The sequence below is a fragment of the Apiospora marii genome (assembly GCF_038362585.1).
Source record: "Apiospora marii strain CBS 49790 chromosome Unknown utg000013l_segment0_segment0, whole genome shotgun sequence".
In the NCBI taxonomy this organism is placed as follows: Eukaryota; Fungi; Ascomycota; class Sordariomycetes; order Amphisphaeriales; family Apiosporaceae; genus Apiospora; species Apiospora marii.
The window spans coordinates 3,331,637-3,343,679 of NW_027117384.1; the positions used below are offsets into that span (position 1 = coordinate 3,331,637).

At 55.3% G+C, this 12,043-nt stretch overlaps 5 protein-coding genes across 5 annotated transcripts; 3 read left to right on the top strand and 2 right to left on the bottom strand.

Moving 5' to 3' along the window:
• Positions 1-130: 130 nt before the first annotated feature.
• On the bottom strand, positions 131-3,451 carry PG985_016143 (uncharacterized protein; the record flags this gene model as incomplete). The annotated part of the gene is made up of 4 exons (XM_066835909.1): positions 131-1,803; positions 2,363-2,983; positions 3,034-3,248; positions 3,309-3,451. The coding sequence occupies 4 exons, from the start codon at positions 3,449-3,451 to the stop codon at positions 131-133; spliced, it is 2,652 nt and encodes an 883-aa protein (XP_066677112.1).
• A 2,245-nt stretch (positions 3,452-5,696) lies between these two features.
• PG985_016144 (uncharacterized protein) lies at positions 5,697-6,677 on the top strand (the record flags this gene model as incomplete). Its single annotated transcript, XM_066835910.1, has 1 exon — positions 5,697-6,677. The coding sequence occupies one exon, from the start codon at positions 5,697-5,699 to the stop codon at positions 6,675-6,677; it is 981 nt and encodes a 326-aa protein (XP_066677113.1).
• A 460-nt stretch (positions 6,678-7,137) lies between these two features.
• PG985_016145 (uncharacterized protein) lies at positions 7,138-7,362 on the bottom strand (the record flags this gene model as incomplete). The annotated part of the gene is made up of 1 exon (XM_066835911.1): positions 7,138-7,362. The coding sequence occupies one exon, from the start codon at positions 7,360-7,362 to the stop codon at positions 7,138-7,140; it is 225 nt and encodes a 74-aa protein (XP_066677114.1).
• Positions 7,363-8,552: 1,190 nt separating this feature from the next.
• PG985_016146 (uncharacterized protein) lies at positions 8,553-11,178 on the top strand (the record flags this gene model as incomplete). The annotated part of the gene is made up of 2 exons (XM_066835912.1): positions 8,553-10,198; positions 10,275-11,178. The coding sequence occupies 2 exons, from the start codon at positions 8,553-8,555 to the stop codon at positions 11,176-11,178; spliced, it is 2,550 nt and encodes an 849-aa protein (XP_066677115.1).
• A 388-nt stretch (positions 11,179-11,566) lies between these two features.
• PG985_016147 (uncharacterized protein) lies at positions 11,567-12,028 on the top strand (the record flags this gene model as incomplete). The annotated part of the gene is made up of 1 exon (XM_066835913.1): positions 11,567-12,028. One exon carries the CDS (start codon positions 11,567-11,569, stop codon positions 12,026-12,028), a length of 462 nt encoding a protein of 153 aa, XP_066677116.1.
• Positions 12,029-12,043: the final 15 nt, after the last annotated feature.

Genomic DNA, 12,043 nt, shown 5'->3' on the forward strand with positions numbered 1-12,043 from the left:
GGTCTTTATTAAATAGGCTCTATACATATATACGCGTGGGTGATGCACAGTATGGTATATTATCTCATCGTGTATATATAGTTCTATTAGATAGGAGAGGTGAATTGTAAGATCCCCTCTTAACCTGGACCTAGTGGTCCGTGACCATCCAGTCACGTGATCGAATATTCCAACAGTCTTCGTCATCGAGGTCGTCGTCGTCTTTGTCTAGGTCGTTATCGGTGAGGTCTTCGTTGTCAAGGTCAACGAAGTTGGAATAAAACCCCGTCGTCTCCGGAATTACACCGGTTTCGACAAAACCCTCTAGCAGCTTCCTCACCATAACATGCCCCTCCTCCCGGGCGTATCGAATAGCCCGTTTGAGTTGACCCATGTCTTTGCCCTGATCGGCCGCACCAACGCCAAGCAACAGTGCAACCATATCCAAGCGTCCGTACAGGGCTGCACCCTCCAGCGCAGTGACCCCATTGAGCGTCGCCCCCGGTGCATCCACCTCCGCCCCGTTCTCCAGCAGCAACTTCGCGATGGGGAAATACCCTTCGATAGACGCGAGCTGCAACGCTGTTGCTCCATCATTATGCGCAGCCGGTTCGTTCACCGACATGCCATGGTCCAGAAGCATCTGGATGATTTCCGTGCGGCCATTTTCGACAGCGTTTTGGAGTGGTGTTCGTCTTTCACCCATATTTCTCGACTCGTTCGCCCTGAAACCGTGTTTCAGGAGCAGCTGGACGGTAGGGAGATGGTTTGTGTTGACAGCGGCTGACAATGCTGTTTCTTTTGGACTGAGGGTGACGAGTGTGTTGGGAGAGCAATTCAACTTGTCTTTGTTTTGCATTAGAAACTCCAGAATCTCAGGGCCAGTCTGTTTCGACTTAAAAATGGCATAGCCAAAGCTTGTGAGTTTTGATGAACCCTCGTGGTCTCTTTCCGGGTAATGAACGTCCGCCATAAGCGTGAACACCAGGTCTTTGAACATGTCAAGGTTATTTGCGTCGATGCATCTTCGAAGTACCAATGGTTCCCATCCTTTGCGGCCCCTCTTGTATCGGCGCCTATGTTCTCTCATCAAAGCGGAAAATAGGTCGTGTCCCTTCTTGAACGCACTATTAATTGCATCCTGGTCATGTGGATCTGCTCCGTGCTCGAGTGCAAATTGGACAAGACCGGCATCCGGGGTTTCGATCGCACATCGAAGAGGGGTAAGATTATGTTTCATTTCGTTGATGTCGGCACCATGAGAAATGAGTGTTCGGGCCACATCTAACCTATGGCATTGCATGGCCACAGCGAGAGGCCGAGGAAATCCCTTGTTCACGTTTGCTCCGGCATCCAGGAGATCCTGGATCATCTCATCCCTGCCGTCCTTGATTGCTACCGACAACAAACCCTTATAGGATGAGTAATATTTTGGGAGCTTACCGGAATCGTCTTTGACTTCATACCCGCTCACATCTGGATCGGCTCCATTATCCAGGAGTACTCGTATGAGCGAAAACTGCTCATATCTCATGGCTGCCGCAAGACTCGTGATTCCTTGCCGATCCATTGAATAGTACTCAGCCTGGAAACCCCCAGCTTCGATCAAAATCGAAGCAGCCATGGGTTGTTTTGCTTCGATTATCTTCGGTATGGCCCATCCATATGAGCTTAAAAGCTCCGCACATGTTAGACCGAAATCATCTCCGGCCGTCACAAGTAGGCTCTTCATCTTTTCAACCTCTCCAGTAAGCCCTGCAGCTAGAAATGACTCCCGCAACCCTTGCAAGTCCTTAAAGCAACGGGATGAAAGGTACCGAAGCACTATTAGGAGTATAGGCACTTGTCGACTCCTAGCATAATCAAGGAGATTGGTTCGATAACAATCATTTGCATTGGTATCTGGACCATGCATAAGAGCTCTCTCGATCACCGATACATCTTTCGATTCTTTAATAACGGTCAGAACCACTTCCTGCGTAATCGATATCTGTGAAAAACTGTCAAAAAGATCGTGAAGTTTTTTCCCATCAAATCTTCCCGACAAGATTTTAAGGGCTGTACTTGTTTCCCACGTATTGCTCATAGGGGCGTCCAAGTTCGCGCCACACTCGATCAGGGTGTGCAGTGCTTTACAACAGGTAGAGAAAGGGCTGGGAAATGAACGTTTTCCACAACACGTTGTCATATCTCCAATCTCGACGATTGGTCGTAATGTGTCCCATTATAAGCCGATCTACGAAATCTCCTTGCATTAGTGAAACAATACTTTCCAGGTCATCTTGCGCCAAACAAAGACCGTGATCTAGCAGTATTTCCGTGACTCTTGCGAGTTGTGAAATTCTAGGGCCGCGATTGTCCCAAAGGGACTCGAGGGGCTTACAGCCCTTTAAGTTTGCGCCAGCGTTTATCAGAGCTCTGACGACATCTGCGTGACCGAAGGCTGAAGCTAGCTGAATTGGGCTTTTTTGAGATCGCCAATCGGATTGGCGGATCCAGATGGCTTCATTCACAAGGCTGGGCAACTGTTTCAGGACGAAGACCACTGTCTCCGTATCCCCCGCCTCGAGCGCTGCACGAAACAAGCCCCGAGCCAGAGCTTGAACAGCATACAGTTTGGGTGCGTCCGCCAAGGCGAGGAAAAGTCCCCGGGTTGTCTCCTGTTTCAAAATCCTCAGGATATCTGCTTTGGGCATGTCGACCAGGCCAGTAAAGTTGTTCGCGATTGAATACAAGAGGCTTCGATGAAGTGGGGAAGCGAAGGATCGAGTCGTGGCGTTCATGAGAGATGATTCAGAAAGCTCCGGAGGCATTATCGTTCCAGGAATCTCATTAGACGAGTCGTTGCGGCTGAGCACCTGGACACCCGGATCCGTATGGGACCGGAGACGGAGTGCCAATACCCTTTCCATCATGTGAAACGGGAGTTGAGGGGGGATCGTGACGGTTGTAGGTTGCACTACCGCTCGGACAATGACATCGCTGGGCAAAGTTGGCATATCTTCTATTCGACCATGAGCATCTTCTTCAGCGAAGTTAAAACAGGAAACCTACCGACAGTATCACCGGCGCGGATGAGCTTCCTATAGCGGACCATCGCATTGCAAACTTCTTGAGGAGTTTTCAACTTCCCGCCAATCAAGACCTGTGCCTCTTTCCCTCCCCGATTGATCCTCAGCACATGTGGCAGGGCGACCTTCCACGATATGGAGGAGCCTTTCTTGACACATTTCCACTGTGTGTTGAGGTGCTTGTTGTAATGGTGTGGTCTAGCCACATGCCGTTAGAAAGACGGTACGAATGTAATGAAGCATCCTGGTCACACCCACGAAGCGTTGAAATTGTATTTCTCTGTCATGTAGGACCGAATCTCGCGGACAGACTTGTTCTTCTCCACGTAGAGCTCCTCCAGCTCAGACCGATGAGCATCCCATGCTTGTTCAGAGGGTGAGATGTTGATCAAGGAAGACATTGTTGTTGAATAGTGTGGGATCACCCGAAGTGAGCCGGAACTTGGAGAACTACCTTCTCAAAGGTTCTATCCTGTATTGTAGTGTTCGGGATGAGATATTCTTGTTCGCTTGGGTCTTCAAACCCACAATATGCCTTGGGCACTGGGGGAGGGGGAGCTGTTGGGTTGAGAATCATGAATAGAAGAGTAAGATCTGGTTGGAATAAGCTGCGTGGGGATCCTGGTCATATTGACCAAGCTCTTCAGTTTTTGAACTACACAGATATGTCTTGGCAAAAATCGTATACCTGTTTTTATTGGTTGACACCCTAGTGCGCGGTACGTGTCCCCCGGCGCTGGCCTAAGAACGCCCCCTTTAGGTGGTGAAGCCTCATCCAAACTGGATTGGGTATTGTCGATTTTTGGACAGCATGGGTGCGCCCACCAGAAATCGTATCTGTAATCTCAATGGCTCCAGCATTTGCATTAGCTTGTAGGAAAAGTGCTTTTCGTTGTAGCCTGCTCCATGTGCTACAATGACGATGCCCCGTCGGCGGAGAGATGAAGCCCAGATGAACACAGCCATCTCGTCATGTTATCTGCCCCACATTTCGATTTCCAAAGATTACGCCCCTGCTTTTCGTAAATCATCCTGCACCAGCCGAATGACTTTTTGACGTGAACATTCATGATGGATTTGCCTGGCAGTATTGGGCTGCGTCACTACTTGGTGATAATCATTGCAATTCGCGAATACATATGTATTGAAGATGTCTGTTGGGCTCGATGCACTCAGATGCATTGATTTCGTATCTCAAGCAGACAGTGAATAATTGTCAGTCTACTTCAATTGATACTCCCCGTTTTGTCTAAGTCGTTTACCTCTTTCTAACCCCACATCTAGACCTCACAATTTATTGAACCGAAGAATCGGCACAAACTTACCATACTGCTTGACACAATGCCAGTGTCTGACGAAGCCATCGTTGCTATCGTTGGACTTGTACTTGCTTTGCCATGCGCAGTCTTGGCAGTTCACCAATGGGTACAACATAAGCGCAGCCAAAGATTACATTCAGGAGGTACAATGAACCAATTGCCCAAGTTTGACAGTTCAATAATCTGATCACAGTATCACAGAAGCCCAAGCACGCTATTCCACCAATCGGATCAAGTACCTTTGGTCGAGATCTAGACCGCGTCCGGAAGACTTGGAAAGCACACCCTTCGTCACCGGCGGTATATCGCGGCAGCCGACTTCACCAGCGCCAGTATACCTTCGTGCCACAACCCAGTTTTGATCTATCAACGTTTGCTTTTGGCGAACGTCAAGGTCGAAGAATGATGTCGACTTGTATGTAGTGTATCATAGTTGGATGGACTGGAGTTGAAACTGCACGTCAGGGGTTACAGAACGAAGACAGGTTGTTGCCTATGGGCAGCCTTTAGATTGAAATGACCAAATCTACTAAAACATGGACTCACGCATTCAAGCGTTTGTCAGACCTCGTTATGCGCTTTTGAACCTGACATGATATATTGCAGCTTATCGTGTAGGCTTGGCATTGATATGTGACCAACCGATCGCTGAAACGGCGGGCTTCCGACGCAAGCCAGAACTAACTGGTCTAGAACGAGGGGCGTTCACACCAGTTCAACTGCCTTCGAAAAGACAATCGTTTTACGAGGGCCAATAGACAAGTATGCCGCTGATTGCCTGCATATGCCAAGCCCCACCAAGGTCGGTTGCTGCCTCAGCCTGCCTCGATCATAATCGGCCCCCAACCAATGAAACGTCCCCTGGGAAGCAGGCAGGAACAGCCAAATGCGGAGGGTATCTCAGATGAACCGCACTCGACCTCGATCCCGAGAGGATTAGTCGGGATCAGATATGGAGCCTGCAGGCGGGCGTGAGTCAACGCCGGTTTGACTGGCAGGCCAACGCTGGCTAGCTGCAGGCTGCGGCGTGACATGCAGATGCAGTGGTACGCTCATTCGTTGCCTGTGAACGTATAGCGATTTGACCGCGCCCGACTTTGCTGACGGCAGAAAACATATGCCATTACCCCGCTCGAAGACATATCACGCGATCGGCGGCTCTGGAAGCGCCCCCCTTTTCAATTCCCCCTATATATATTCCTGCGCTTCTAGGAACAGATTATCGATACACTTGTCCTAGAGCTATCTCCTGCTAGGTCTCTCTTCTGATTAAGGTGTTTGGTGATTTCCGTTACTAGTAATAACCATTGTCATTCCCACCTTCACCATGGCCCAACAAGTCTTCGTCCAGCAGGTCGCCTTCCTCGAGGGCCTCCGGGACGTTACGCCGGCCAAGGAGACCCTGCCCGTGACCCTGGAGAACATCCACGCCCGGGTCAGCGCGCTGGAGAGGCTGATGGGCTGGCCGCAGCCGCCCACCATCGTGCCGGACTGGGAGTCCCTGCGCTACCGGACAACGCGTCTGTACCGGACCCCTATAGGCGGGCCCCGCATCCACGCCCTCATCGTCCTGGCCGACCAGTGGTGGCCCTCGGCCGGGGTGTCGGACGAGCAAGAGACCGCCGCCGCGCTGGAGCGGACGCTGCGCAGTCTGGGCATCTTCAGCTACTCGATCTCCTCGCCCGCCGCTGAAACCAAAAAGGAATTCGACGACAGCAGCGCCGACGGCAAAGATGGCGGCGGCGACGGTCACAGCGATAACAGCAACAGCGACCAATTCGACCTCGCCGCGCAAGAGTTCTGCCACCTAGCCGGCCAGAAGCGCAAGCAGCCCATGCGCCCCCTCCAGACGGCGCGCGACCTGTACGCCGCCGCCTTCGAGCTGAGCCTCGTGCTCGAGGGCAAGCCCGCCTCCCCGGTGCAGTACCCCCCGCCGCCCGGCTACAACCCGCCCAGCCTGCCCGGTGGGCCCGGCCTGGGCGGCATGCCCATGGGAAGGCCCTCCGGCCCGATGGCCCCGCATGGGCATGGACCCCCTCCTCCCCCTCCCCGCATCATACAAGTCGACAGGAAGAAGAAGAAGAAGACGGCCAAGGCTAGTGGCGGGTTGTTGCGGTTTATGGCGGGCAAGCCCCGACGCCGCCCGGACGATTCCGACTCGGATTCGGATTCGGATGATGACAGCGTCCGCGCCAGGAAGGGGTGGAGGCGCTGGTTGCCGCGTTGGCTGTCCAGGGGTCGCTCCAAGAAGAGCCGGAGTGGTTATGACACGGATTCCAGCAGCGGTAGCAGTACCATTTACGACTAATTTCCTCTGCAGCGACATCTACCACGGCTGAGAAGAAAAAGGAAGGAGATGAGCGAGCTTCTGGAGAGTGTTCTCGTCTCTTGAACAATTCAATGATTTGGCTTCGGACGTTGTCCGAGCACTCGTCGGGTTCGGAAGACTAGCAGAGTTCTACTTTACTACGTGATATACAAGATTAATAATGTTTTGTGGTTGTGTCTCCTGCATCATGACCTCTTGGACAAGAAGATGTGCCATCGACATGAAGCCTGCAACATGATGTGCGTCCGATCATTTCTCCACCAGCCCTGTCACGGATGAAACAAATAGACATATGTGGCTGCAGGCGCAGAAACACTGTCGCTTCGCCGTGGCGCACCCGGGTGTCGCAGCCAAAGCTTGCAGCTGTCGGCCGGGACGTCTACAGCAGGGGGCAGTTTGCGGACGCTGCTGGGTCCACAAAAACATCGAGCCCGGAAAGCTAGCCGTCAGCACGGGCGTTGTAAAAGTCGTCAAACTCCACGAATGTCTCATCGTCCGCCCCCTGGAAAGCGTCCAGGTTTGGCAAAAAGTGAAGTTGTAGGTCCGCCTGGGGCTCGAACCCAGAATCTCCTGATTCGTAGTCAGACGCCTTACCATTGGGCCAACGGACCTGTCCTTGGACGGCTTCCGGTTTGATGAAAGAGTCGTGCTTATTGACTTTCATTAGGAAGATAGCCAACGATTGCCTTGGCCTAGAAATGAGCTGCTTTGTCACCTGCAACGCAAGCAGGCAAAAATGGTTGGACACGAAAGACTAGCTCAAATGCAAAACGTTTTTCTTCTAGCTTACGCAGCGATCAAGAATTAGACGGCTTTGGTCTGCCACATATATGACAGGGGCTAACACACTCTAGCAGGGGTAGCCGATCTAGTCCTCCGGCATTCATCAACTTCCGCAGGGATCATGCCTGGCGCTATCGATCTCGTCGTCCAACAATATCTGGGCCATGCCTGCTAACCACGTTGCTCGGCCGTTAAGCCGTTAAGATTGCAATGCCACGACCTTGCCTGATATGCCTCGGCAACCTGAACTAGCGAAAGCATGATCTGGAATCATTAGGTAAGAGCATGATGGGGTGGGCTGGCGTAATCTCCACCCCCCTCCGGCTTTCTCTTATTTCTCTGCCCAATCCCGATCGATCGCTGTCACTTAGAACGGCGAGCATGCAATAAGATTGTGATATATTGACTGGCATGACTCGCGCGTCAGGCGAGGTCGTCGGCAGTCGGTCCGGTGCTTGGACGTCGATTCGGAAACCCCACCCCGTCGCCCCCGACCGCGCGATGGACGAATGCGGCGATCAGTTCGTCCCATAGCGCACCACCATCACTCAGGACCAGGGTGCAGCGTCGACGGCCACAGGAGGCCATCCAGGTCGGGTATCGTGCCGCCCCGTCTTTTCGGAACTTAAAACGGGATTTGGCTGGTTCAGGGTGACATCGCCCCGTTCCCCTCCGGACATTCGAAGCGGGTAATTGTATATGCGGCAATCACCAGTCGATATGATCTTGTTTTCCTTGGTGTGGTTGTTTCGATTTGCCTACTTGTCCGAAGTCCGTTGCAGGGTCATCGTGGTAAAACATGAACAACACTAATTTCGGCATAAAAGTTGGGTACTCGATGTAGTAAACAAGCGTTCGTAATGATTGATTTTCCGGTGGTGCTTGCAAATTAATTGGGTGATTGATCGTCTTCCGGTAAACCGAGCCTACCTCACCAACGACTCGTGCCCAACTCGCAAGAACGACGACGACGTACGATTGCGACGATTCAGCGGCCTTTACATGTCAGGCAAGCGTCTACGCGCCGAAGCCTAAGCGACGAAAGAAAAACCCCAACGGCAGCACCTAGTCATGCCGTCCGATCTAGACTCCATGGATGGGTCGATCGACGACGTCCGTGGACCGCGCCGGACCATGCACCCGTCGCAACCGCGATATAAGCAGATGCCGAGACTCGACGACGAGATCGACGACGACATTTTCTACAACCGGTCGCCCAAGCCCAGCGCCACCCAAGCCGCTGCGCAGACATTTCTAGCCATGGACGACATGTCCGAGATAGGCTCGCCCAGACCGTCGGGACGGGGGCGGTCCTTCTCCATGGACAGCATGCGGCCCGACGAGCACCGGCAGTTCGTCCCGGCCTACAAGAAGGGGCACCACCAGAGGGAGTCATCTGACGTGATCCCGCAGTTCACCGAGGCAGCCCTGGCCGGCCTTCTGAGCCAGCCGAAACAACCCAGCACTTCACAGCAGCGAAACTCCCGTCGCAACAGCATAAGCGACAAGAAGAACGACCCCAGCGGCCATGGTCGGAACAACCGAGATGAGTACGAGGGAGCAGAGAGGCCGCTCCCCGCACTGCCCAAAAGACCCCGCGAAGACGAGATCGAGGCAGCCCGGAAGATCCTCGCGGCAGCCGAAGCCAGCAGCCGCCAGCGCGAGCCCAGCGAGAGAGCCCCATCGCCGCCCGCGACCGTACGCTCGGCCACCCCGCCGCCCATCGGCCGACCCAGGCGCTACTTCACCGATGAGACCGAGACGGGCCCGCAACCGACCAACAACAAGGAGCAGCACGGCACGCCCGAAAAGATCCCGCCGCGGTCGTCGTCGAAGCGGCCGTCGTCGTCCGCCCGACGGAGCGTGGCGAGCATGTCCACCCTGCCGTCGCGGGCCGAGCCGGTCCTCGACCAGCACTACCAGCTGGACGGGGATGACGAGTTCCGGCCGCCGCCACCGCCGCCGCCCCAACAGGACTACAACAGCATGGGTCGCAAGCGCGGGGCCAGCCACAGCAACAGCAACAGCAACAACACCATCACGGCCCGGACCCGCTCTACGCGGGAGAATGACAGCCCCCGGGACGTGGACGAACTCACCAGCTACCCCCGCGGCCTCCTCCCCGGCGCATCGACCAAGGCAGGCCGCCTGCGACGGACCTACAGCGACGACGAGCTCTCGGTGGCCCGCGGCGGGTACGCCCCCTCGTCCAAGCACAGCGTGGCGAGCCAGGGCTCGCGGCAGCACAGCAGCCGCATGCCCGAATTCTTCAGCGAGGAGGCCTTCCAGACGGTGCTGCACAACCCCATCACGGCACACGAGCTGCAGAAGTTCAGCGAGGCGCGCCTCTGCGGCGAGAGCGTCGCCTTCCTGGCCCAGGTTGGCCGCTACCAGGAGAGCCTGGGCAGCCTGTCAAACCAGCTGGCGCACATCCACAAGTCGTTCATCTCGGACAGCTCCGCGACGCAGCTGCAGGGGGTCCCGCGCGAGCTGCTGCTGGCGGCGCACCGCGACATCAAGACGACGGTGGCGGGCACCTTCACGGGCATGGAGATGCTGTTCGCGGACCTGCAGAGGCGCGTCGAGCAGAGCGTGGTCACGGACATTTACCCCCGGTTCGTGCGCGAGAAGGTCTCGTTGAGCGCGATTCAGGCCCTGGCCAGCGACCGGCACAAGTACCAGGGTCTGGGCGACTGCTTCTGTCTGAGTGATCCCAAGTATGTTCACTTCTCCTTTTGTCTTCATATCTCATCTTGAAACCGGTGTGGTATATGCATACTAACAACCCCCCAGCAAAGCCGACAACCCCATCGTCTTCGCCTCGGACGGCTTCGTCAAGGTGACGGGCTACAGCCGGCGCGAGGTCGTGCCGCGCAACTGCCGGTTCCTACAGGGCCCCCAGACGGACCGCGAGACGGTGCGCAGCATGAAGATGGCCCTGGACGCGCGCAAGGACACGGTCGAGCTCGTCCTCAACTACAAGAAGAACGGCGACCCCTTCTGGAACCTGCTGTACATGGCGCCCCTCTTCGACGAGACGGGCACCCTCGCGTTTTTTATCGGCGGGCAGGTCAACTGCTCCACCACCATCCACTCCAACACCGACGTCATGAAGGTCCTGGCCGGCGGGACCACCCCGGCCGCGAAAGAAACCGAATTGGTGCCCCCGACGAGGCGGCAGGTCCAAAGGCAGAGCTCCATGCCGTCGGCGCGCAAGGCTTTGCTGAAAGCGTTCGGGGTGCGCGTGGACGAGGCCCGGACCCTGGGCGAGTCCGGCATGGAGGACCAGGTTCTCGGAAGGATGGAGGGCCAGGACCTCCGCGACCAGATGAAGGAGTTCCGGACCGCCTACTCCAAGTACCTGGTCGTCCGGGCCGACACCTTCGTGATCCACTTCTACTCGGAGGGCGTCAGCGAGATGCTGCACCCGGGCAACACGGCGGGCCTGGTCACGGGCCAGGACGTGTTTCGGTTTTTCAAGGCCAACATGGTCAGCAAGGAGACCGACTACCGGAGCCGCGTCAGGATGGCGACGCGCAACGGCAACCCCATCAGCGTGGAGATCCGGCTGCAGACGCGGCGCAGCGCGCTCTACCGCGGGGACGAGCGGTTCGTCACGCACTGGACGCCGCTCAAGGACGAGAACTCGGCGACGGAGTGGGTGGTCATCACGTTGGCTCCCACCATGGGGTTATAAACTTCGAAATTGCGTAATACCCAGCGACTGGACTTTTCATGACGTTGTTTCTGGCGCTTTTCTATGTAATAGATAATGGCTCAAATACCAGGCGGATTTAGATAGTAATGAAGTTTGACATGAAACCAACCAATCTTGAGACGAAGCCAATCAACCTGCTCATTGGGGCCTGATTAGGAAACTCTGAGTTGCTAGTCAAACCCAATTTCTGGTACAGGGCGACGTGGCCGTGGTGGCTCTCCATCTCTCTCCGGTTACCTCTCTGGCTCAAAGCCTGCTTAAATTTCCGACCCCGACGAATCAACATTTCACTTCCAGGGGCCATTTCGCTCTTCATCATAATCGACCGCCACTACCATTCCCACCAAGCTCTAACTCTACACACAACATGTCGCACCCGTTTCCGTGGCACCTAGTCGCCCCTCTTTCGGGCTGGCTGCTTCTCCTGACCCTGGCCCCCGAGGCGCACGCCGCTTTGCTAAACCCCACCACCGCGCTGCACCGGGCGATAGTCGCCTGGCTCCTGCTTGCCCCCGCTATCGCTGTCTTCATATCCATCTACCGCCCCGACTGGGTGTCAACCTTCAACGCGGCGACTTCCCTCTTTGGTCTCTACTATGCGACCAGGGTCTCCGGGACGTACACTTCGGAAGAGATCCTGCAACGGGATAGCGAGGAGTTCAGATCGATCGCGAAGGACCCGTGCGGTAGGGATCACTACACCGTATCGTGGGAGGCGCTGGTCTTGACCGAGAAATGCCTTGCCCTCATGCCAGCGACCGCGGACCTGGAAGCGGCGCTGTTGCATATCAGGAAGGCGCAGCAGGCCTACGCGGGAATTCTGAGATAGATTCACCACTATCGA